General features: G+C 37.8%; 1 protein-coding gene and 1 long non-coding RNA gene across 3 annotated transcripts; one reads left to right on the forward strand and one right to left on the reverse strand.

The window, feature by feature from the left end:
* Positions 1–11,244: 11,244 nt before the first annotated feature.
* Positions 11,245–25,054, forward strand: LOC113057523 (tripartite motif-containing protein 16-like). 2 transcript variants are annotated; one of them, XM_026224948.1, is made up of 6 exons: positions 11,246–12,932; positions 15,648–15,743; positions 17,287–17,520; positions 22,935–23,094; positions 23,189–23,236; positions 23,613–25,054. In XM_026224948.1, the coding sequence occupies exons 1-6, from the start codon at positions 12,366–12,368 to the stop codon at positions 24,134–24,136; spliced, it is 1,629 nt and encodes a 542-aa protein (XP_026080733.1). In that variant the 5' UTR covers positions 11,246–12,365; the 3' UTR covers positions 24,137–25,054. The 2 variants fall into 2 exon arrangements, with proteins under 2 accessions (XP_026080740.1, XP_026080733.1); XM_026224955.1 differs by lacking the exon at positions 15,648–15,743 and having other exon boundaries at positions 11,245–12,932.
* On the reverse strand, positions 12,520–13,699 carry LOC113057731 (uncharacterized). The gene is made up of 3 exons (XR_003277874.1): positions 13,545–13,699; positions 13,350–13,403; positions 12,520–12,657 (listed from the first exon to the last, which is right to left on the reverse strand). It is a non-coding gene; the product is annotated as an uncharacterized LOC113057731 (long non-coding RNA).
* Positions 25,055–25,907: the final 853 nt, after the last annotated feature.

Genomic DNA, 25,907 nt, shown 5'->3' on the forward strand with positions numbered 1-25,907 from the left:
GTTCTTGAGGATTAGCTGCTCTCTCTCATTGGTCAGGTTTGTGTTCTTGAGCATCAGGTTTGTGTTCTTGAGCATCAGCTGCTCTCTCTCATTGGTCAGGTTTGTGTTCTTGAGTATTAGCTGCCCTCTCTCATTGGTCAGGTTTTCATTCTTGGATATGAGCTGTTGGCGTTCTTGAGTGAAGAAGAAACACAGCACTGTGACTGCAGCCAGCAGAAGAACACACAGCAGAACCAAACACACTACAGCTGCTCTGGAGCTTCTGATCCTCACAGAACCACTTCCTGAACAACACAGACATGATGTCAGTCCCTTCACTATTATTAAATATAGCACAGATAAAAACTTGATCTCTCTCTTTGAAGGTTTGTGCCTATTAGTGTTGTCACACAAAATTTCAGTATTCGGTACCGATACCAGTGAAAATCCACGGTTCTCTGTACCAATTTCGGTACCAAAAAAAAACTTTTTAGCACTAAAAATAAAACCAATGCCATTCTTTATACTTATTTACAATTGTGTTTAAAGTTTTTCTACAAGTTATATAATTTAATTTGTCTTTTAATTTATGAAATTTAAAAATTTTATTTTTGGTAAATAAAGGGGATTTGCTATTAAAATTAAAACATGGAAGAAATATTGTGATTTATTTCTTTAAAAAATAAAGTTTTATACAAAATTTCAACAGTAGTAGCAGTATCACATACATTTTACTAAATAATATTAATATTTCTAGCACAATGCCTTTATGTAAAAATGAACTTTTAGGCCTGCATATTTGTCATTTTTACTGAACTTAAGACTGGTGGTGAATATATTTTTGGTCATTGAGGGTTTCTGTAAAAAAAATAGTAATAGATCATATTAATTATTATTAAAAGATAATACTACTACTAATTCTACTATCATACTAATGTATATACAATGCACTATGAATTGATGAGCTGATGGGTTCATGAATATTAATCACGTTGTCTGCATTCGGTCAAACTGATTTGCTGAAATCAAAACAGGGACAGTACTATTCAGCGCCAGCCAATGACATTGCCATTTGCGCATTAGCTCCACCCACTAACTCCATTATTTTGCCAGGAGAAGACAACAAAGAATAGTTTACATATAACGTGTCGATTCAGCATTGTAAGACTCTCTCTGTCTCTTGATCTCGATCTCACTTCCGGTGTGTCTGGGTGCGAGTTTTGTCAAATGTTCCACCGTTCGTAAGTGAGTGAGTGCAAGAAGCATGTGTGACGGATTGTGTGGAGGAAGAGCATTTTTAAAAAAAGGCCTCATAAAAGGAAGATGATTAAAAAAATATTTGATGCCAAAATAAGTAAAACGAGTGAAGTGCAAGACGATGTGGATCAGGATACAGAAAGTGATGGTGGGTCTTCTGACTCTAGTATGACACTTTCTCAGGGGGAGTTCATTGGTCGGGATTACGGACTTGATGATATTAAGTTATTCCTTAGATCAACAAAAAATAAAAGAGGTGTGCATGTGCAGGAATATTTTCCTGATACCAAACAGTTTGCTGAAAAAGCAAGAAGCCTAATGGCAGAGAGTTGTTTTACAAACAAAGAAGTCTATCGAAACACCAGTAAGTTTTACAGATCACAGTATGGTGCACTGTAAGCTTATTTTAAGCTCAATAAAACCAAAAAGCGCATACTGGCATTTTAATACTAATTTGTTAAATGATAATTTTTTTAAGGAATCATTTAAGTATTTCTGGGAAACTCACAGAACAAAGAAGTCTTCTTTTCATTCATTGCAACAGTGGTAGGATGTTGGTAAGGTAAAAATGAGACAATTTACTCAACAGTATACTCATAACGTTACTAAGGAGTTGACTCGTTCTTTAGAGTTTTTGGAAAGAGAGATAATTGAATTTCAAAATTTGGCTCAATCTACAGGTGAGATTCATTATTTAGAAGCCTGCTCAAAGAAGAAAGCTCAGTTAGCTGATCTACTGGGGCATAAAGTACAGGGGGCTCTGGTCCGTTCACACTTTCAAAGCGTTGACCAGATGGATGCACCATCCCAATACTTTTATCAATCTGGAAAAAAAGAATGGGCAAAAACGGTTTAATCATGGATTGCGCTCCGAAGATGGAGTTTTATTGTTGGATCCTGCTGATATTCGGGGAAGGGCAGTACAGTTTTATCAAAATCTGTATAGGAGTGAGCTCAAGTCAGAGTGTTGTGTGGAGAACATTTTCCTTGACAGCCTACCAAAGGTGTCAGAGGAGGGGAATAATGATCTTGAAGGAGTGCTGACCCTGGAATAGCTCTATAAGGCCCTGCAAAGCATGGAGTCTGGGAGGGCACAATGAGTGGATGGCCTCCCGATTAACTTTTATAAGGCTTTTTGGTTGGAGTTGGGTGTAGATCTGCTGGAGGTACTGAAGGACAGCTTGTCAAAGGGCGGGTTGCGTTGAGTTGCCGAAGAGCGGTGATCCCTCTTCTTCCAAAAAAAGGGGACCTTACAGATATTAAGAGCTGGTGCCCTGTCTCTCTTCTCTGTAGCGACTATAAAATACTTTCTAAGGCATTGGGTAACAAATTGGCTGGAGTGTTGGGTCAGGTTATCCATCCGGATCAGACATACTGTGTCCCTGGTAGATCTATATTCGATAATATTTCTTTAATTCTGGATTTTTTACATCTCTAAATTGTTAAATTTGAACTGTGGCTTGATATCTTTGGATCAGGAGAAGGCGTTTGACCGAGTAGAGCACTCATATTTGTGGAATGCTCTAAAAGCTTTTGGTTTTAGCAAAAATTTTATAGACATGATTAGGGTACTCTATTGTGACGTTGAGAATATGCTGAAAATAAATGGTGGCTTATGTGCTCCTTTTCAGGTTCTCAGGGGTATCAGACAAGGTTGCTCCTTGTCTGGGATGTTGTATTCCTTGGCTATTGAGCCATTGCTTCAACAGATAAGAGGTCAATTAAGTGGTTTGTTTTTACCAGTTTGTAATAATAAGATTTGTTTGTCATCCTATGCCGATGATATTGTGGTGATGATCAAAAGACAAAGTAATGTGCAGATTTTACTGAATTTAATTGAAGAATTTAGTCTGTTGTCTTCTGCAAGAGTTAATTGGAAAAAAAGTGATGCTTTATTGTTGGGACAATGGACTGATGGTAAACCTTGCCTTTCTGATGGTTTGTGTTGGGGGTATAAAATATTTAGGAGTGTATTTAGGGGATGACTGTGTGTTACAAAAAATTGGGAGGGGCTGATGGAAAAAGTTAAGGGTCGCTTGGATAAGTGGAAATGGTTTTTACCGAATATGTCCTATAGGGGGCGAACTCTCATTGTTAATATCTTAGTGGCATCTTCACTTTGGCATAGATTGGCCTGTGTAGACCCTTCACCACAGTTTTTAGCGGAAGTTCAAGCTGCTCTTGTCAACTTTTTTTGGGACAAACTGCACTGGGTCCCACAAAGTGTTTTATACCTCCCCAAAGATGAAGGCGGGCATGGTTTGATTCACTTCCAAAGTAGAATGGCTGCTTTTCGGTTACAGTTTTAAAAAAGACTACTTGATGGTTCTACAGATTTCAGCTGGAGTGCTGCGTGCTGCACCATTTTGCACACTAATGGGGATTTTGGACTGGATAAATCCCTCTTTTTAATGGATCCAACCAAATTGGATTTATCGGAACTGCCTGCTTTCTATCTAAATGTTTTTAAGGTGTGGAGTTTTTTTCGTGTTCAAAAGACTGAGAACTATTTTTCTCTCCACTGGCTTTTGCAGGAACCACTGATACTTGGGGCCCGGTTGGACATTGCTACTCACTGCTGTTTGCTGGGGTTCAGCACCATATTTCAGAAATCCAAGGTTTTTACATTGGGACATTTGTTGACTTTAACTGGGCCTCATTTTTAAAATGTGGATGTTGTATCCAATCATTTAGGAATCAGATCTGTTCGTTTATTAACTCGTTTTTTGTCAAACTCAAATCATGTTTTACAGTCGATGAAGAACATTTGTTAAGATACTTTTTTACAGGGGTTTGTACTCCTGATGTTGAGGATACATTTCCATGTTTGATTATTAAACCCAATCTTGAAGAAGGTATGGGTTTTTTGCTGGAATCAGGTGAATCTTTGCTTTTAGATTTTTTAGTCAAATGAAGGGAAAAAACTGTATAGAGCCTGTGTTTTGGTTTTTAATAAGAAAATTGTTAGAAAAAAAAACTGATACACCATGGCGTTCTGTTTTTAAATTGAGAAATGAGGTAAAACCTGAAAGGAGATCATTATATAAGCCACCATTGTCTAAAAGGTTTGGTGATATACAATGGAGAATTCTCCATGGTGCCATTGCTGTCAATTCTTTTATTTCGATGATGAATCCAGAAGTTGATTCTGCTTGCCCTTTCTGTCTTCAAAGGGAGACTGTTTTTCATGCTTTCATGCATTGTTTAAGATTAGAACCTATGTTTGTGAGATTAAAAAAATTGTTTTGTATGTTTGATGAAACCTTTTGTATTGAGACGTTCATTTTGGGTTTTAAGTACTTTCAGAAAAAACGTTTCACGTGTCAACTGTTGAATTTCATTTTAGGGCAAGCAAAAATGGCTATTTATATCAGCAGGAAAAATAGAGTGATGTGAATGTATGTTTTTTTTAACTTTGATAAAATCTAGAGTTTTGATTGATTTTCAGTTTTATAAAACTATGAGAGATCTTTCAACCTTTGAATTGATGTGGTACAGTCATGGTGCTTTGTGTGCAGTTTGTGAAGGTGATTTGTTTTTTTTCTTTGTAATTTCATTAGGTTTTAGTATCCTTCTGTGTAATGTGTTGAATGGATTATATGGTCAGCTTATTGTGAAAAGATACTGTTAAAATTGTAAATAAAGTTTAAAAAAAATATCTCTCTCTCTCTTTGCATGTGTGAGAAACAGCGCTATCAGTAAAGCAACGGTGAGTCGTGCGCCTTCACAAAGAGTTTACAGAGCATCAAATACAGGTGCGCTGTGCGTCCATTGAGATGAGCTGAAAAGTTCAGATCGCTTGATTGAGAGAGAACTCAAGCTCAGATGCTGAAATTAATGCAAGCGTTACGCGCTTCAGTCTATGTAGTAAACAAACCCTCACGTCTCTGCCATTCATTAATTCACACAGAGACGCGCAGAACACGGATTCATATTTCAAACAACTTTTGCGGCTTAACATTTACAGATACTGGTCTATATGGAGATTTGATTTGACTAATGTATGCTAACTTTGACAAATTCCATCACAATACATATTAAAATGTAAGTTTCATTTTCATGACTGGTTTTTGAGATTCCGTCCTGCTTCGCGGAAATCATAGCGCTGAACCGGGTTTGAACGGGACCTCGATCGGTACTACCGGTACTTAAAGAAACCTGGTACCGTCACATTTCTCTTTTTTAGTACCGACTTGGTACCGAAGTCCCGGGTCTTTTGACAACACTAGTGCCTATGCTTTTATTTTTCATCATAAAGGCAAAAGTATTTATTATTAAATTCTATTACCTGTGTGTTCAGACGGATGGATTCTCTTTATATTCAAGTCTTCTATCTCCATTGTGATTTCGCCTGTTATTGCATCCACATTTTCATAGATATCATCTGTTTTCTTTTGTCTCTCTCTTGTGTCCATTTTCTCAGCCATAACTTTATTTACTTTGAAATAGTTCCAGTGTAAACAAGTAATTAACAATAGAAGCTTTTCTGAAGCGGACCTTGTTGTATTCTCGATGTGTGTCCTGATGTCTAGAAATATTTTGAGCATTAATATGTACAGGAAGTTCAGGCCCCCTCAGAATGTCACAGAGGAGTTTGTTCTATCAGAAGTTTAATAATTATACCAGGTACGTGCCAGTATTTGATTATTCAAAAACATTTTCCAGGACTAACATTTCCAGAAGGTTGAAAACAAAATTTTCTCCTGTAACCAAGTCATTATTAAAGTTAATAATTAAGTTATCATGGAAGACATAATTACATTACATTAAAAAAAAATACAAAATATTCTGAAGATGTAGGGGTGAAAATTAACTAGAGACACTACATGAAACTCATACATATTGCATTATCCTTTCTGAACTGACCCTTTGCAAAGAGCTTGACTGACAGGTGAGCTGACTAATCATAACACTGAATCTGACATTTTGTCCATCAAACAAATCAGAGAGGAGTGTAGATCAGCTTCAGTGGAGTTAAATTTGAAAAGTTGTTTGTAATGACGTATTTCTGTGGTTGAAATAAAATATGTTCTGATGAGTACAGTAAATATGAAAAGATGGCCAGTTAAAGTGCCACTTGAACCGAAGCTCCAAAACGATCTGTCATGACGCATTTAAGAACCACAAAATGGCATTTATTGTTTAAAGCAATCTGTCATTACTAGTGGTCGACCAATATGTGTTTTTATCATGGAAAGTAGGGGGGCTGATAGCCGATATTAAGCTTTTTTTTTAAATCTTTATTAATATTTAAGAAATCTGAAATCATTTGACAAATAAATTAGTAAAATAAATATACTAATACTTTAGATTACATTTTTCACAAATAAATAAATATTTAATAAAAAAAAAACACTAACCAACAGGGCACTCATTATTCTGGGAAGTTTGTGTGTACTGGGAATCATATTTTTCAAATAAAGCCAGGGTAACACTCATTTTACATGCAGCACACAGTGAAAATGCCATGAATATGACAGTGGGCAAATGCATAATCACAGCTCTATGATCGGGAAGTCGTGGCCTAATGGTTAGAGAGCTTGACTCCTAACCCTAAGGTTGTGGGTTCGAGTTTTAAATGAGGCACCCTTGAGCAAGGCACCGAACCCCCAACTGCTCCTCGGGCACAACAGCATAAATGGCTGTCCGCTGCTCCGGGTGTGTGTTCACAGTGTATGTGTGTGTTTTCAGTGGTGTGTGTGCACTTTGGATGGGTTAAATCCAGAGCACAAATTCTGAGTATGGGTCACTTAATTTGAAATTACGAAATCACTTAATTTGATATAAAGCATTTAATTCACATGGAACGACCGTCACACAGAGAACACGCAATCATGAGGATAAAAATGCACACTTTACAAGACCTCACAGCTGGATTTGACTAAATTTGTAAGGTTTGTGTAATTAAATGGTCATCAGCCATTTAAAGATTTGTTTAAATGGTATAAGTGCATATTTGCTGACGGCAAATGAGAAAGTATTATAATGTTTGCTTTTCTATTACCAAGAATATAAAAGCAGTCGTTATAATACTTTTTGTGTAAATTAATTTCTTTGTTTAACCATTCTATCTGATTATTAGACAAAACTGTAAACGATGACAGCGAACGAGAAGGAAAATGTGAGCACTGTGCACTCAGGTGCTGCCTTTTTCTCAAAATAAAAGTCCCCCCTCTAACACATCAGCCAAGCAGAAAAACTATATCCGCCGATATATCCGCCTCGGCGATATCGGTTGACCACTAGTTACAACACTTTAAAGAGCCACAAAATGGTATTTATTGTTAAAAAATTTTGTAAATGAAAAATTTGAAAGTTGAGACTTTCACATACGAGAAGTAACTTGTGTAGCCATGTCTTTAAAGGAATGTTTTGTGTGGAAATGTTTTAAAGGTCCCCTTCTTCGTGATACCATGTCTTAAACTTTAGTTAGTGTGTAATGTTCTTGTTTGACTATAAATAATATCTGTAAAATTCTAAATCACAAAGTTCAATGCCAAGCGAGATATTTGATTTAACAGAATTCGCCTACAAAAAACGACCCGTTTGGACTACAGCTCTCTAGTTCCTGCAGTAATAACGTCACTAAAACAGTTTTTTTGACTAACCACCGCCCACATGAATTCACAAACAGGGGGGCGTGGTCTTGTTGCGCTCCAACGGAGAAGAAGGAAGAGCTGTTTGTGTTTGTCGCCATGTCGTTGAAACGCTGTTATTTTCATCTCAGAGTCCAATCACCTTTGTTTGGGCTTCCCAGGAACACTGTACTTTGAGATTAATGGTTACAATTTATGTTTAACTCGGTTCCCGAAAATTATAATCCACATGTAAAACTATGTGCAGCACATGTTGCTGAGCACAGTTTCCTCAATCTCAATCAGTTTAATGCCGCATTCGCACAAAGATTATTCTTGAAAGATGGAGCAGTTCCCTCTTTGTCTGGAGAAGGTGTTGTTTATGGACCACAACCGGTAAATGTATTTTATTATTTAAGTTGGAGTGTTTAACAGTTTCTGTAACTTATTACACAAAGGGCAACGCTGTTTAGCTTTGTTAAAAACAAAAAAACTAATGCGATTTTCATGCGCATCTCATCAGTTAAAATGCTCCTGTGACTATAAATACATCTCCAGCACGTTCGTTCTAGCCCAATCACGTTACCAGGAGGGCAGCCTGCTCTCAGCTGCTGTCGAATCACAGCACAGGAACCGCTGGCCCAATCAGAACTCGTCACGTATTTCTGAAGGAGGGACTTAGGACAAGGAAGTCATCAGCCCGTTTTTATGACAGTGAAAACAGCAGTATACAGATAGGTGAATTGTGTGTAAAATACTGTGTTTTTTTTACACGCGAAACATGAACACATGTTATATTGCACATTGTAAACACAATCAAAGCTTCTAAAAAGCACGTAAAACGGGACCTTTAAGTATTTATGAGGTAATGAACTTCATACCACTGCAGAAGGAAGCTAGAAATATTTCATTGTCACAGAAATCTTGATTGCATTCATTTAAATGAGGCTCATACATTCTTTACAGGGTTAATAATTTTGATGCTAGCTGGTGTTTAGAAACATTTACGGCTTTTGAAATGTTCAGGTTGTTGCTAGTACATCAAACGTTAAGACAGCTGATTGTGTTTTTTTTGGTTGTTTTTTTTGGTTGATTGTTCATTTTGTACTTTTATTTCATGCACAGTTTTTTTATTGTTTAATTTGTGAACTTTATACACAAATGTTTTTATATTGTTTAAAGTCTATTTCAGTCTCAGTGATTATAACCTCTACTGTGAAAGGTTTTCAGTTATTTCTCTGAGTGGACTGTATTTTGCTCATCATCTTTGTTTATGGAGCCAGTATTTACTATTAATTTACAGTAGGAACTGTTTTTGTGCAAGTGTTTTCAATATTTATGCATATAGAAACTTATCGCAGAAGGACATTATTGCTTTAATGTTTTTCAACAATGTGGATTGCGTTAATTTAAATGAGGTTCAAATGCATATAATATTTTTAATAATGGGTAATGTTTTCAAAATGTTAATAGCTTTTAGGTTGTTGCTGGTACATCAAATCCAGAGGGTTGATCAGTGTATAGTTAACAGTTTAAGCATCAGCTGCATTTGCATGTACTTCCATTAGTGTGAATTATTTAGTGGTTTTTAAGAAGGTTGACATTTTAAAGGAACTCTTGTCAGTAACATTTGGGCAAAAGCTTACCACTTGTGCTAAACATAAAAAATAACAAATATCTGTCATAACATCTACAGACCTTAAGAAACAGTTCATTGGGCTCTATGCTCTATATAGACACATGGGAAAATTATGTGAGATATTTGCATTCTTTTTTTTTTTTTTAGCTTGAATGTGGTTCACCATTCGTTGCCGTTAAAGCTGCAGTAGGTAACTTTTGACGCTCTAGCGGTTAATAAACAGAACTGCTTGCGTCTTGCGGAAGAACATCGTAGCCGGAACTACTTCTCTCTGTTTATGTCTATGAAGAATCACAAGGTACTGGGTTACTCCGCCGCGGTACCCACGAAGCAATCTAAAATAGTCCGAATATAAACACTTATTATAGGTGCACCCTAGTGATTCAGGACAAGCCAAAAACACGGTTTGGAAAATGGATTCATGGTGTACTCGCTTATTATGTTCATTTTTCTACATTTTGAACACAAACAAAGTTACGGACCGGAGCTCTGATTGGTTGTTTCTTACCGGGAGCGATGGAGTTTCTGCAAATGGCAATAGGACACTGGGAGGAGCCAGAGGAGCTAGATTTTTTTCACAGATTATCTGTCTCATATTCTACTGTCAGGACATAATGACAGGTTTAATAAATATGTAAAAAATATATTTTTACAAAAGTTACCTACTGCAGCTTTAAATGAAAAGGAGTGAGCAGGATTAATATTGCAAAAAGTACTTAAAAAGTGTAAGTAATGATTTTAATTTTAACATTATATTTTTCCAGATAAAATGCTTTAATAAGTATTTATTTAAAATCAGTGGTGTCCATTTCTAGTCATGGAGGACCACCATCCTGCCAAGTTTCATTTAAACACTAATTCCTGACAATTGTTTGTAATCCTGAAAACCTTGAAAGGTTCAGGTGTGTTCAGTTGGGACTGAAGCTAAAATTAACTGCAAAGATTGCTTTGCAGGAATAGGATTGGATGCCCATGCTTTAGACGATAATCATTATTTATGAAAGCTTTGTAACAGTTGTATGATGTTCCTAGGGCCGTATTAGAGGGTCAATTCTCTTCTCACAGATCCATTGATAAGTATTATCACATCTAACATCAAGCCATCCTAAAAAAGGCCAGTTTGTCAAATACGTCACAACACAATTCTCTATTTTGTTAGTCCAAAGGGCTCACCAAATGCCCAAAAACTGCAACAACAGATCATCATTAAATGTTCAGTGATGCTTTCTGTGTGATATGATACTGACTGTGAGAATAATTTATTACATAATATAATTAGTTCAGTGGTTTTTCACCCAGAGGTCATGTTGGTGCCATCAACCCATGTCCAGCTTCACTCCACTTCTTTGTCAGTCAGACCAATCCAGAATTCTCTTTTATCAGTAATTTTCTTAACAAACTCCTGAGCATATGAAACAATTATGCTATTACTGTATATCATTAACAGACAGCAGACACATAATGTATGCATTTTTCATTTAGAAGCTAAACACCACAAATGTACACAAAACTCACATTTTCCTCTCTGTTGTTTATGATGATCAGATCTGCTCCTCTCGTCTGACAGTCTTGTCTGCTGTCGTCCCAGTTCTTCCTCTCAGTGGACAAGAGGTAAAAACTGGATTGATAGTAAATCCATTCATCTGTAAACACAACCAGTTCAGCTATTAGCTTCCTCCCCATTTACACTCACCTGCATGTAACTTACAGATAGTATAGTGAATGCCATTTTTAACTCCATGCTTTAGCAATCTCTGCTACATAGCAAATACTTTACCAAGAGACAGAAGTTAAATTCTTAGCTGCTCTCTCTCAATGGTCAGATTTGTGTTCTTGGATATGAGCTGTTGTCGTTCTTGAGTGAAGATGACACACAGCACTGTGACTGCAGTCAGCAGAAGAACACACAGCAGAACCAAACACACTACAGCTGCTCTGGAGCTTCTGATCCTCACAGAATCACTTCCTAAAAAAACATACATTATATTATACATTATATTATATTTCTTCTCCATCCAGTTTACATCAGCTTTTATGAGTAAATGTATTAACAAGTAATCTCAAATAAAATGTCATTTTTTATTATAGGTGAAGCAAAAATGGCAATATATTTAAGTAGGAGGAACAAAATTGAAGGGTCTATAGGATGTGAAGTTATATCTATCTTAAAAAAAACAGGATAAAATCAAGAGTATGGATTGATTTTCATTTTTATAAGATGATGAAAGACTTTTTTTCAAACCAGTGTGGGGTTATAATGATGCAGTTTGCTCTGTTGTAGAGACATTCAAAGTTTCTCTTGTGTTACAATGAGTATTACTAATGTAATTTGAATTATTGTGTTGAAGTGGTGTATAAGAATTGTAAATAAATGTTTTGTTAAAATTTAAAAAAAATCTCTCTCTGCGGTTCAGCTCCCTTACTATATAAGCTAATACTTTAGCTATAATCTGATGCTGTTTTCTAATTATGTCTGGCTAAATATCTCAATTTTTCTCTTATTCATGTTCTAGGATCCTCTAAGAAATACTTCATTTGGTGCGTATTACTTTTTTTTTTCTTTCTTTTTTGGGGTAGGCTCCGCTCGGGCCTTCATTTTCGGCTGGATTAGCTGGTATCTACAAACTTCAGATCCATGCTAAGGATGGCGCTACGCCAAAATAATTCTGTTATTTGTATGTTTCTGTAAATAAATGCTTTAGTCTAATCTACACCTCCTGAGTCTTTCTGGAATAACTTGTATTCTCATGTCTTGTATGTCTGTCTAAAGCTGACCTCTAGTGGACATTTTGTTATCTGTGACTTTAAAGACACACCCATGTTGTACACGAAAGCAGGAAACTCCTACATTCAGGGCGACTGAAACACAAGTATAATTGAGCTGTTGTGTGTCTGTGCAGTACTCATGCAGTAAAATGGCAGAAGCCAGGTTTTCTCAAGACGATTTCATGTGCCCAGTGTGTCTGGATCTCCTGACGGATCCAGTGACCATTCCCTGTGGACACAGCTTCTGTATGGGATGTATAACAGACAGCTGGGATCAGCAGGATCAGATGAGAGTCTACAGCTGCCCTCAGTGCAGACGGATCTTCAACCCAACGCCTGATTTAGCTAAAAACATCATGCTGGCTAAAGTGGTGGATAAACTGAAGAAACCTCCTGGTCACTCTTACGCTGGACCTGGAGAAGTGCAGTGTGACGTCTGTGCTGGAAGAAAGTACAAAGCCGTCAAGTCCTGTCTGGTGTGTCTGGAATCATACTGTCAAACCCATTTTGACCATCATGAGGATTTTCACTCATGTAAGCGCCACAAAGTGACCGAAACCACTGGACAACTGCATGAGAAGATCTGCTGTCAACATGACAAGCTTCTGGAGTTGTTTTGTAAAACTGATCAACAGTTTATATGTGTGCTTTGTTTGAAGTACGAACATAAAAACCATGACACTACATCAGCTGCCGTACACAGGACAGAGAAACAGGTATGGACCTAAAAATGCACTACAGATCTTTTGAAAAGCTTTTGGATTGAATTTTGACGAGAAATTTCAGGATTGCATCATTCGTTCTTGTTTACATCATGTGTATTCTGTGAATGATCACTAGATGGCAGTCTAAGGCCAATAAACAGAGACATTTCCAGTTTCACTGAACAAAGCATAACAGAAACTAAAGACAATCAGATGAAATCAGCTTCGAATAAAAAGAACATTACATTTCTCAAGATGTCATAATCCTCTGCTAAACAACTCCACAAACATATTATATATTGATGTAGCAGGCAATAGTTGACATCTTACGTCATACCACACAGCCAACAGACTGTCGAGTTATTAATCATAAAAGAGATCAGGGCCATTGAACGTGTCACAACTCATGCCATTCTTTTATTCACTGACCTTTCACCCATACAGCTCTTCCTCTTCATTCCTTGACTCCCCTCCACCATCTCTCTTAAAGAGACCAATATTAAACATATAATAGTCACACCACATCTCCCCTTCTAACAACACTAAAAACAGCAAAGAACAACAAGGCCATACATTAGCCTTCAAAATACTTACGAACTTAAACCAAACTCACATTCAACATACCTGAACTAACGGGATTCTCTTTAGTTGTTTGTTTTGCTAGTTTCTGTTAACACTAAATTATTGCATTCTCATTAACACCATAACACTTTCCTTTCTAACTGAATTTGATGTCTACACATACTCTCCTTGATTTATAAGTCCAGCCTTTTTGGTTGAATCACAGGTCTCCCTGACCGTGTATGGTCTTTTGAAGGCTCAGGAAATCTGTGTGATCAACAGATTTTTTAAAGTTTCAGCACATGGTTTGCTCTGAGGCATAGGTACAAAATGTCGCCTGTTCCTCCTGATTGTGCCTTGAGGGCTCTCCACCAGGAATAAAGGGGGTGCTGAATGGGATGCTACCACAGTGCTCTCAGTCTTCGTGCCTGTTATCCAAACTCTGACCAAAAGGTGACTAAGCTGTCTTGCACAGTGACGCGTGTTGTAACTTGCATCCTGCTTGTTCATGCATCTCGGAAAATGTTCTGGTGCTGAAGCAATGCCAAAAGGCAGCTGGGACCCACACAGACCACAGGGCGAGCACCCCCTGCTGGTCTCACTAGCACCTCTTCCAGCAGCAACCTAGTTTTCCCAGGAGGTCTCCCATCCAGGTACAGACCAGGCTCAGCCCTGCTTAGCTTCAGAGGGAAACCGGTCTTGGGCTCCAGGGTGATATGGCTGCCGGTTCATTGCACGCTGCTGCATCAATAGCATGCACTGTTTTGGCCGTTTTGCTGTAAGTTCTTGCTGTAGTGGCCTTTTTTTCCACATGAATGGCATGAGACATCTTTGAATGGACATTGCCATTTCCCATGTCCTCTTAAGTCAGTCTGCGTTTTTTTTATGACTTCTCACTGTCGTGCCCTATTGATAGCTTTCTCAACAGTGCGGTCTCTGTCCAGCTGCATCCGTTCAGATAGTGTACTGTCTCTTAGACCAACTACAAGTCTTTCTCTGAGCAGTTCATCATGCAGGGCTCCATAATTACAGTTTTCAGCAAGAGCATACAGGGCTGTTATGAAGTTATCAACTGATTCATTTGGGTGCTGCACTCTTTGATTAAATCTTGCTCGTTCATAGATCACGTTTGTTTTGGGCACAAAAAGAATCTGTTGAAGGTCTCTTTAACTGTTTCGTATTCATAACGCTGCACTTCAGATAAAGGCTGTCCTCTTAACACATCATCTGCTTTGTCTCCCATGCAGTATATTAATGTGTTCACATGATTCGCCTGCGAGCTGCCGTGCAGATTACTGGCCAGTCGAAATCTTTCAACCCGCCGAATCCACTTTTCCCACTCTTGAGGTTTTGCGAAGTCGAACGGCTCTATAGGCTGAATCGTAAGGGCCGTTTCATAGTCAACGCGAGAAACGCGATCAAGCAACGCGAGCGACGGGCTCCCTTTCATAGTCTAAACAGTGAACGCAAGCGTCACGGGTGATGCGTGTATGCAATACACCGCTCACACAACAGGGGGTAGTAGAGTTGGGTGATATTAGTACAGTCGGGTCGCGTGATATTCAGATCACAATGGCAACTGTAGAGGAGTGTATTCTGTTGCTGATGAACTATCGTATAAATGTGGATGAATACGTATAAGTTCCCATAATTTTTCCTCTTCGCCCGCCATTGTATTCGAACCCAATATACTTGAATTAATGTACAATACTTGCAATGTCGCCCCCACCGACAACGCATAGTATTACGTGAATCGGCGCGTCACGTATCAAAAACTAGGACGACACATTTGGCTACGCACCGACGCATAATGGCGGCCGAAGCGTAACGATGCGTAGCCTCGGGGACGAGTATGCGTACAGATGCGTTGACTATGAAACGGCCCTAAAGGTGGCACTCAGAGGCACGCGTAGATTCGGCTGGAGTTTTTGCTATGCTGCCGAGGGTCCCCCTTGATGTCCTCGCTCATGTTGAATGCTCAAGTGGCGCAACTTTTTTTTTTTTCGCTCTCACTCGCCTCCCTTCACTTCTGTGCATCTACTTTCGCTTTACTTCTGACACCATGTCAAGTTATTAATCATAAAAGAAATCAGAACGTGTCATGATGATTTTGTGATGCAATGGCATCACATATATGGCATTCATTGTTATTTATTTGTCCTCCAGAATCAGCTGAAGGAGACACAGAGAAGGTTCCAGCAGAGAATCCAACAAAGAGAGAAAGATCTTCAGCAGCTGAGAGAGACTGTGAAGTCTCATAAGGCGAGTCTGGAGAAGAAGAAACGTTTGTGTCAGTCTCAGTTCAGACTCTCTTCTTTCAGTCCCACTGAAGCTCACTGTGTTATTGTCAGGCCCGTCGTCAAGGGGGGGCATCAGGGGGCAGTGCCCCCCCAAATGACTTTTTGTGCCCCCCTAAACGTAACGCACAGAACAATTAACCAAACTTGCATTACTGTGCATTCACACCGCCGGCGTCGAGAGCGTCAAAGTGGCCGGAAGTCATTAATTTTCAATGTAGAGCAGCGGCGAGGAGCGGCGCGGCGCGACTTGGCCTTTGAGAGCGTCGAGCAGAGTTGAAATCAAGGCAACTTTATGGTAATGAGCTATGACGCGGTTGGGCAGCAACCAATCGGAACGTAGACGTCTTCCGCTTGATAGGATTCCAGAGGACGCAGCTCCGATCAAATTAGTTCCCAAGCAAACTAGAGGGCAGGTTGATTATTGCCGTTTCGCGTTTGCAGTAATCTATGATGTGTCCCTGTTTGCGTACAGGGACATAAAAAAATAATTAAAAGTGATACGTGGACCAAGGTGTCTGAGATCGTTCATTTTAAGTAAAGGATCTTAATATTTCGTCCACAAAAACATTTAATGAGATTAATTAATAACGTTAACCTCCTTGTGGTTAGTCTGCATAAGAGCAACAAGTCTGTTCGCTTTACAGCCACTTTCAACACAAATAAAGCAGTCTGTCAACGTCAGAGCGTTCAAGACTCTTTCTGCAGTGTCGTGAGAAGAGCGAGAAGAGCGATTTTTGACGCTCCCGACGCCGCCGGTGTGAACGCGCAGTTAGACGTTTAATGTTGAATGTCATTGATTTACATTATTGCATTACTAACGTTGTTTCAGCAGAACTTGGCTCACAGGAACAGTAATCACTACAACGGTAACACTAGAAATGCATAACACATTACCTTCAGAAATGATTCAGACGATTCATTATTCAATGCATTATTACACAGAACATAATTTTAAATATAATTATATTCATAAATGACTGTTGAAACATCCCAAAACAGCAACCAAACCTTGCAGATACCTACCTCATTAATTATTCAAATACAACAGCCAATGGCAAGTCTCCAGCAGCAGACCTTTCAATATGTTATTTTTGTGTTAGTAGTTTTATTAATTCAAATTACAATATGCAGTTTGTGTGTAAGTATATGTATATATAAATCATGCAATTCATTTAGTTAAGCATACAGTCTTGTATTGTTTATACGCAATTCCTTTGCGCAGCTGAGCTGCGCGTTGCATGCCATCTCAGAATAAATTTTTGGCGGTTTTGGAAATGTTAAGAGACAATAAACAGAGACGTTGAGATCAAACGGTGAAGTATTTTATTTGAATAATTGAACAAAACAAGAATATTGTGGTCTATTTTAGTTATAGCCTAATATGGGTTTATGTTATGGTCCGTCTCAGATCATGTAAAAAAGTGTGCCCCCCTATGAAAATTAAATGCCCCCCCATTTGGTTTGTTCTGGCGACGGCCCTGGTTATTGTGATGTGTGTTTAACAGCGCTCTGCACAGACAGCCGTGGAGGAGAGCGAGAGGATCTTTACTGAGCTCATTCGCTCCATTGAAAAAATCCGCTCTAAGGTCACACAGCGGATCAGAGATCAGGAAAAGGATGCAGCAAGTCGAGCTGAAGAACAACTCGAGCAACTGGAGCAGGAGATCAGTGATCTGAGGAGGAGAGACGCTGAGCTGGAGCAGCTTTCACAAACACAGGATCACATTCATTTGCTTCAGGTAACTCTTAAAGAACATGATCATTTAATGAAAGTAGATTATTAGGAATGCAGCCGGTCAGCTGATGTCAGTTTATATGCTAGACTCTCATATGAACATCAACTTTTTTAAAAAGAGATGGCATTTAAAAATGGATTTCAGTTCTGGTTAAAGAGAAGACTGATTATCAAATCAGTCAAGTTTTCTGAAAAAAATATCAACTCTCAATAATACCTAGGTTAATTTACCTATTAATAGCAGACACATAATATCTATTTATGTACCACAACTATAACTGCAGGAGCGGTCGTGGTTAGAGAGTCAGATTTAAACTAACAATAGAATGACATGTCTATACTAAGTGAAAATTCATTTGTTTCATGCTTTCATTTAGCACAAAAATGAATTTGTAAAATACTATACTTATAACAAATGCATTTGGGGAAGTATGAAATATACTGTACATATTCATCTTTAAGTACACCGGTTAGGTTCTTAATTCCATCTTCAACATTTGGGCATTTTTAAGTGATTTTCACACATACATAACCATATAAACTACCAGGACAAAACATTAGATAGACGACACCACTTCATAACCCCAATGACATGTCCATGCTCAAGCATCCCAATAACTAGTGTTGGTAAGGGATGAATGGAGCAGCTCATCTTGTGATCCTGTAGCTGTTTGAAGGCCATATAATGTATCCGCTGTATGAGTTCTCACCTAAGACTATAGCAATAGGCAACGTCACATTGTGTGTATTGATATCTGTTTGTTCCATCACCCCTTAATGGGGTACTCCACCCCAAAATGAATATTTTGTTATTAACCACTCACCCCCATGTGATTGCAAATGCCATCTACATTTACTATACTGTGTCAGTCGTGCCACAAGGATGCACTGTTTTTATTCAAATTTAAGTATAAATACATGTAGAAAACGTATTGCGGCTGACAGAATAGTCTGTGTCTAGCGGATATTATCCAAAATGGTGCTATGATGATAATGTAAATATGCTAACTGTCCGGTGCACCGGATGCTGTGCATCTGTTGGTTGTGTATTAGAGGTAAAAAAAAATTATATAAATACCATGATATCCTAAGACAGGAAACAATCAGTTTGTGCGAGAGACAATGTATTGTCACGAGCAGCAGGGTTTTATGTGGATTTGTCTGTGCATGTTTAGTGTTTTTTATTCTCAAAACTGACTTGCATTATATGCCTGACAGACTGCAACAAAAAAACATTTGTTTGTGTTCTAATTAAGAAACAAAGTAACTTACGTATGCCCTGAGGATAAGCAGATAAACATCAAAATTTCCTTTTTGGGTGAACTATTCCTTTAAGCCTGCCCTTGAATACCTGTATATTTTTGTAATCGATCTATGATCACTAAGATCAAGTGAAATTCTTGATACAGATAATTTTTTTGCAAGATGGAGCACAACTGAGCAGATAAAAATGTTTCTAAAATTTTAGACATAAACAGAAGATTTAAAATGGGAATATAATTTGCCAGTTCAGTATGATCTAGTTGTGGTTTCTTAATAAGAGGCTTAATAACCTCCAGGTTGAATGGTTTTGGGACCTGAAGATAATGATGAGTTAATAATATTGAGAAACGATTCTTCTGCTACAGGTAACAACTCTATCTGTAATTTAGTGGGTATAGGATCTAAAAGGCATGTTGTTGGCTTAGCTGCAATGATTTACTTAGCTCTTCATGTCCTATAGTTATATAGCACAGCAGTTATTCTTTAGTTGTAATAATGACGCTACATTACAAGACTCAGTAGAATCTACATTTGTTATTGTATTTGTGATTTATCAATGAAGAAATTATAAAGATAATACTATTAACATGTGAGGGAATATTTAGTTGAGCCGACATCCATTTTTTTGGTATTCTAGCCACTGTGCTAAATAAAAACTTTGGATTGTATTAGTATTCAGTATAGTATTTTCTATGAGTTTGCGGATATGTTCAGTCCTGGCAGCTTTTAAACCCTGTTTATAATTGAACATACTGTGTTCCCATTCAATTCTAAAAACTTCCAAGTTAGTTTTTCTGAGAGAATGGGCATTACTGTTGTACCATGGTGCAGTATGTTATTCTCTAACCTTTCTAATGTATTAGAGAAGATAGTGCCCATATTGCTAGTCACTTCATATAGTTCATGTTCATTCACCAGCAAGACCATGATTTCTGCACTTAAGACAGGAGCATCTTTATTCAGCACAGAGGTTAACTGAATGCCCCTGAACTTGGGAGGGCACAAGTTGTACATGATTGAAACCATCAGTGCCATTTATTACGGGGTCTATAAGCTTATACTTAACCTCTGTTTCGTTTAAATGAACTAAACTTGCAATGCTTTGGTCACTGACAAGTGTCCGGATGTAGTCTCTGATGCAAAATGTTGATGGTTTTAAGGTTTTGGACTTGTGATCACGTTCTTCCAGGTTGAAGAGTGATGAATCCCGAATAAAGGCCAAAATAAAATAAAAAAACAAAGCAGGCAGGTCACTGAAGAGCCTGGGTCAGAGAGCCAATGGTTAGTTGCTCTTCTGGAGGGACAGTTTATGACTCTTTGTCTCCAAGCATGGTAATTTGCTTATGTAACTGGATCTGATTTTAATATTCAAACTAGTAAAGATTCTCAAATTACTAATATTTTGCACCGGCATCAACATATACAGTAGTATGCACTTTCAATTAAATCATCCAAAGATGAATTGCCAGAGACTAAACATGGTATAAGTGAGGTGATATTCAATTAAATTCAATTCAAGTTTATTTGTATAGCGCTTTTTACGATACAAATCATTACAAAGCAACTTTACAGAAAAATTACGTTTCTACAATATTGAGTAGTAGCTTATAAGTGGTGACTGTCAGTTTGTGCACGTGTGACAGGGTTTTTCAGAAAAATGAATACAAGACATAGTCAGCCAGACGATGAACATTATAACAGCAATTATTATATGATGCAGTCACACTTGTAGCAATATTTGTTAGTTCTGTTTGTTGATTCAGGGTTAGCATCTGAGGTCCTCTGATGGTCAGCATCATCTCTTCTCAGGTGTTCTGGATCCAGACTGGAGCTTGTGTAAATCCGAGTTACCACAGGATGTAAATAAAATAGAGACATCATTAGCATAACTGCTGTTCCAACAAAGTCAAATTAATTAGTTTAACCCAAGCTAAAGAATAAGAATGTGCATTTGATCAGATGCAACTGCAGTCAAAATTTAAGAGATGCATTATTTGAATGCTTGGCGAAAGAGATGTGTTTTTAAATCTAGATTTAAACCGAGAGAGTGTGTCTGAACCCCAAACATTATCAGGAAGGCTATTCCAGAGTTTGAGAGCCAAATGTGAAAAAGCTGTACCTCCTTTAGTAGACTTTGCTATCCTAGGAACTACCAAAAGTCCAGTTTTTTGTGACCTTAGGGACTTATTAGGGAGCTTATTGATAAGTAATGATAATTTGTAACTGAAATGGAACTTAATAGGTGCATTTTGGACTACCTGTAGCTTGTTTATTGACGAAGCAGGACAACCACCTAGAAGTGCATTACAATAGTCCAGGCTAGAGGTCATAAATGCATGAACTAGCTTTTCTGCATCAGAAACAGGTAACATGTTTCATAGCTTGGCAATGTTTCTAAGATGGAAGAATGCTGTTTTTGTAACATGGGAAATATGGTTTTCAAAATGACAAGTTGCTGTCTAATATTACACCTAGATTTCTGACTGTAGAGGAAAGTAACAGTACATCCGTCTAGTTGCAAATTGTAATCTACTAGATTCTGTGTAGTGTTTTTTGGTCCAATAATGAATATCTGTCTTATCCAAATTTAATAGGAGAAAATTATTGGTCTTCCAATATTTAAAATTTTTAACACACTCTGTTAGCTTAGATAATTGAGAAGTTTCATCTGGTCTCGTTGAAATATATAATTGAGTATCATCAGCATAACATTGAAAACTAATCCCGTACTTTCTAATAATATTACCCAGGGGCAACATGTATATAGAAAATAGAAGGGGACCTAGGACGGATCCTTGTGGCACTCCATATTTTACTGATGATAAATGAGATGACACCCCATTTAAGTAAACAAAATGGTAGTGATCAGACAGATAGGATCTAAACCATCTTAGAGCCTGCCTTTGAATATTAACCAGTGATCTATCATAAGCATGCATGTCAAGACAAGTCACCTTTATTTATATAGCGCTTTAAACAAAATACATTGCGTCAAAGCAACTGAACAACATTAATAAGGAAAACAGTGTCAATAATGCAAAATGACAGTTAAAGGCAGTTCATCATTAAATTCAGTGATGTCATCTCTGTTCAGTTAAATAGTGTCAGTGCATTTATTTGCAATCAAGTCAACGATATCACTGTAGATGAAGTGACCCCAACTAAGCAAGCCAGAGGCGACAGCGGCAAGGAACCGAAACTCCATCGGTGACAGAATGGAGAAAAAAACCTTGGGAGAAACCAGGCTCAGTTGGGGGGCCAGTTCTCCTCTGACCAGACGAAACCAGTAGTTCAATTCCAGGCTGCAGCAAAGTCAGATTGTGCAGAAGAATCATCTGTTTCCTGTGGTCTTGTCCTGGTGCTCCTCTGAGACAAGGTCTTTACAGGGGATCTGTATCTGGGGCTCTAGTTGTCCTGGTCTCTGCTGTCTTTCAGGGCTGGCTGTAGAGGTCCTTTCTAGGTGCTGATCCACCATCTGGTCTGGATACGTACTGGATCCGGGTGACTGCAGAGACCCTCTGATCTGGATACAGACTGGATCTGGTGCCTACGGTGACCTCGGAATAAGAGAGAAACAGACAAATATTAGCGTAGATACCATTCTTCTAATGATGTAGGAAGTACATAGGGTGTTATGGGAAGTGTTTCCGATTCCGGTTTACCTAATTAATGCAGCCTAAAAATCCTTTAACGGATTTGGATATTAAAAGCATATTAGTATGTTATGTGTATGCCAGGTTAAAGAGATGGGTCTTTAATCTAGATTTAAACTGCAAGAGTGTGTCTGCCTCCCGAACAATGTTAGGTAGGTTATTCCAGAGTTTAGGCACCAAATGATCTGCCGCCCGCAGTTGATTTTGATATTCTAGGTATTATCAAATTGCTTTGAGAACGTAGCGGACGTAGAGGATTATAATGTAAAAGGAGCTCATTCAAATACTGAGGTAAATACTGAATAAGTAATAAGCCATATTTTTAAAATCTATACGATGTTTGATAGAGAGCCAGTGCAGTGTTGACAGGACCGGGCTAATATGGTAATTCTTCCTGGTTCTAGTAAGAACTCTTGCTGCTGCATTTTGGACTAGCTGTAGTTTGTTTACTAAGCGTGCAGAACAACCACCCAATAAAGCATTTTATTTCTGTTTCCTGTAGAGCTTCCAGTGTCTCTCAACACCTCCTGAATCTACAGAAGTACCCAACATTCTCTTCAGTTCTCTCTTCTCTTTTGATAGCATGAGAGAATCTGTCCGTCAGCTGAGAGACAAACTGAAGGATTTCTGGAAAAAAGAGCTCAGAAACATCTCTGACAGAGGTAAAGCCATGAAGATTATGAAGATCTGCTCTCAGAAATGAGTCCTTCCCGTGGTATTGTACTTAATACTGTTAATATATTTTGATTTACACAGTAACATTCACCAACTTTGTTCCCAGGACCAACAACGACTTCCTACAATGTAAGTCACTAAGAAAATAGCTTAAAAGCTTTTAAATACACTAGCCTATAAATAAACTACTTTAGCTGTTGTCAGAATAGCATTGAAAGCAGCAATGGTTGTCCCCTCCACCATGTGTTTAAAGTTTATAACCCGCCCAACTCAGATACTCTGGTATTAAAATTATTTCCAAATTTCCAAGTAGCAAATATGACTTGAGAGGCCGTTCACACACAATTTTCTGATTAGAAAACTCATATTTATGATAATTTCGTGAAGGCAACATGAGACATTACTGAAGCATTGAACAAAAACCATTAAGAGTGCAAATACATTATTAAAACAGATCAAACAGATTCAGAATTTGTGATTTTTTAATGCATTTTATCTCCAACAGATTCCCATCAGCTCACTCTGGATCCAAACACAGCTCATCAACGGCTTTATCTGTCCAACAGGAACAGAGTGATTACTAATACTTCCATAGGGCAGCTGTATCCTGATCATCCAGAAAGATTTGATTATTGGCTTCAAGTGTTGTGTAGAGAGAGTGTGTGTGGACGCAGTTACTGGGAGATTGAGTGGAGTGGGGTGTATGGTGTGTATATATCAGTGTCATATAAGAGCATCAGCAGAAAGGGAGGGGGTTATAACCGTTGGTTTGGACATAATGATCAGTCCTGGAGTCTATTCTGCTGTCCCTTCAGATTTTCATTCATCCACAATAAGATAGAGACTGATCTCCCTGTAGTGTCCAGTCGTAGAATAGGAGTGTATGTGGATCACAGCGCAGGAACTCTGTCCTTCTACGGCGTCTCTGACACAATGAGACTCATCCACACGGTCCAGACTACATTCACTCAGCCGCTCTATCCTGGGTTTTGGGTTTATTATGACTCAACATCAGTGAAACTGTGCTGATGAATCAGAATAGATTCATAAGAAATTCTACCCATAATGCTTTGAACTGCATGACAAATCAGTGACAGTTAGAAAATATGTACTTGGGTGCTCCATATAGTTTCAAAGCAGGTTTACATAAAACAATGATGGTAAGTAAGTAACTATAAAGTTAACTTTATTCTTCTCCCAGTACACCTGCCACTTACTTACATGTATTTTGGGAGAAACTGATGAATTAACGAGATGTAAATCCAACTGAGAGGACTCCGAGCAGCTGCGCAAACAGACATGCTGGTGTCCATCTCACATTACAGATCACAATCAAGATCATTTAGAACTGTTTTTAAACAATATAAGAGACCCATTTGCACATATTTGTGAATCGGAATATCAGATAGTTGAGGAAATGGTAAATGAGTTTATAAATATTTTAAAAACTACATAAAAGTAATCAATCTGTCATACAGTGTTATTGTGGCAATGGTGTGTCATGTGACAATGTTCGCCTAAAAACTCACTCTGGGGGAACTCTGGAATATTTTAAACACCACTGAAATGGTTGAAATGTCAGAATTTGTGTGTAATATGTGACATTGATAGTAATGTGGCTTGTACTAGTCCTGCTGGATTCATTTTTGTTACTTTCCAGTACATGTGTCATTTTGATTTCTCCCAAAAATATTACTTAATGTTATCGCATAGGACTAAAGGGGTGGTCACACTAGACTTGAAATGTGCAAAATTATTTTGGACGCTGCTGCGAATATGGGTGGGAGGAAGATTATACGGTCTCTCCTCAATTATCACATGGATTAATATGTACTTGTACTGTGTCTTTTCCAACGGCGTTGAAAGCGTCTTATTATATTGTACTCTCTGTATCTCTCTCTCTATATAAATATATACACCCTAAGCAATAAACATTTATAAAACGTCCTCATTCAAATGTACCATCTGTTCCTGTTTCCACTGACACTGCGAACCACGCAGCTTCTTTTTTTTATTTTATTTTTATCTTTTACATATGTATTATATAAAATAAAATGCTGCGCTACAGCTAAAGTTATATAGCGCTTCCTTCATTTTTGAATTTCTATAACGTTACAGAGAGGTCATGCAATGACGTATCTATCTTCTTCTGGTCCCACAGCTTCACGTAATGCGAATTCGCAGGTCAGAGTTCACCAAACTTGAACTTTGGAACGCAGCGAAATGCGAAGTCAATGGAACGAAAAGTGCAGTGTGACCTCCCCATAAGACGTAATGACTTCAGTACTAAGGGTAATCTTAAAGCTAACTATAAAATATGGGATCTTTTTTACAATTTCTTGAAAAGAAAGAAATAGAGATACAAGAAATGTGGGATTGATGTTAATATGATGTAATTGTAGTTTACAAAGTTTTTTTTTGTCATTTAAAAAAAGTAGATAATAAAAGCTTTCCGGAACAGCATACTTATTTGAACATTAGAGCATGCTAGAGTGATAAACAATGAGATTTTTTTTTTACATATTTTATTTAATTTTGACAAAAGCAAATAGTGCCTTTCTCGCTCAAAAACTGATCAGTGAGGTCTACAAAAAAATTTATTCTAAGAATAGAGACAAAACCAGTCCTAATTGAAAGAAAACAAGATGGAAAAAAGATTGATAATATTTGATGATAGTATTGCAAAACAATAGTTTTTTAAGCTAATGGTCATTTTTAATCAGGAACACCAGAAGTGTAACAGAGATTTGATGAAAAGAATAAAAGGAAAAAAAAAGTGAAAATGCCAAGTATAGTAACC

The sequence above is a fragment of the Carassius auratus genome, chromosome 4 (genome assembly GCF_003368295.1).
Source record: "Carassius auratus strain Wakin chromosome 4, ASM336829v1, whole genome shotgun sequence".
NCBI classification, from domain to species: Eukaryota; Metazoa; Chordata; class Actinopteri; order Cypriniformes; family Cyprinidae; genus Carassius; species Carassius auratus.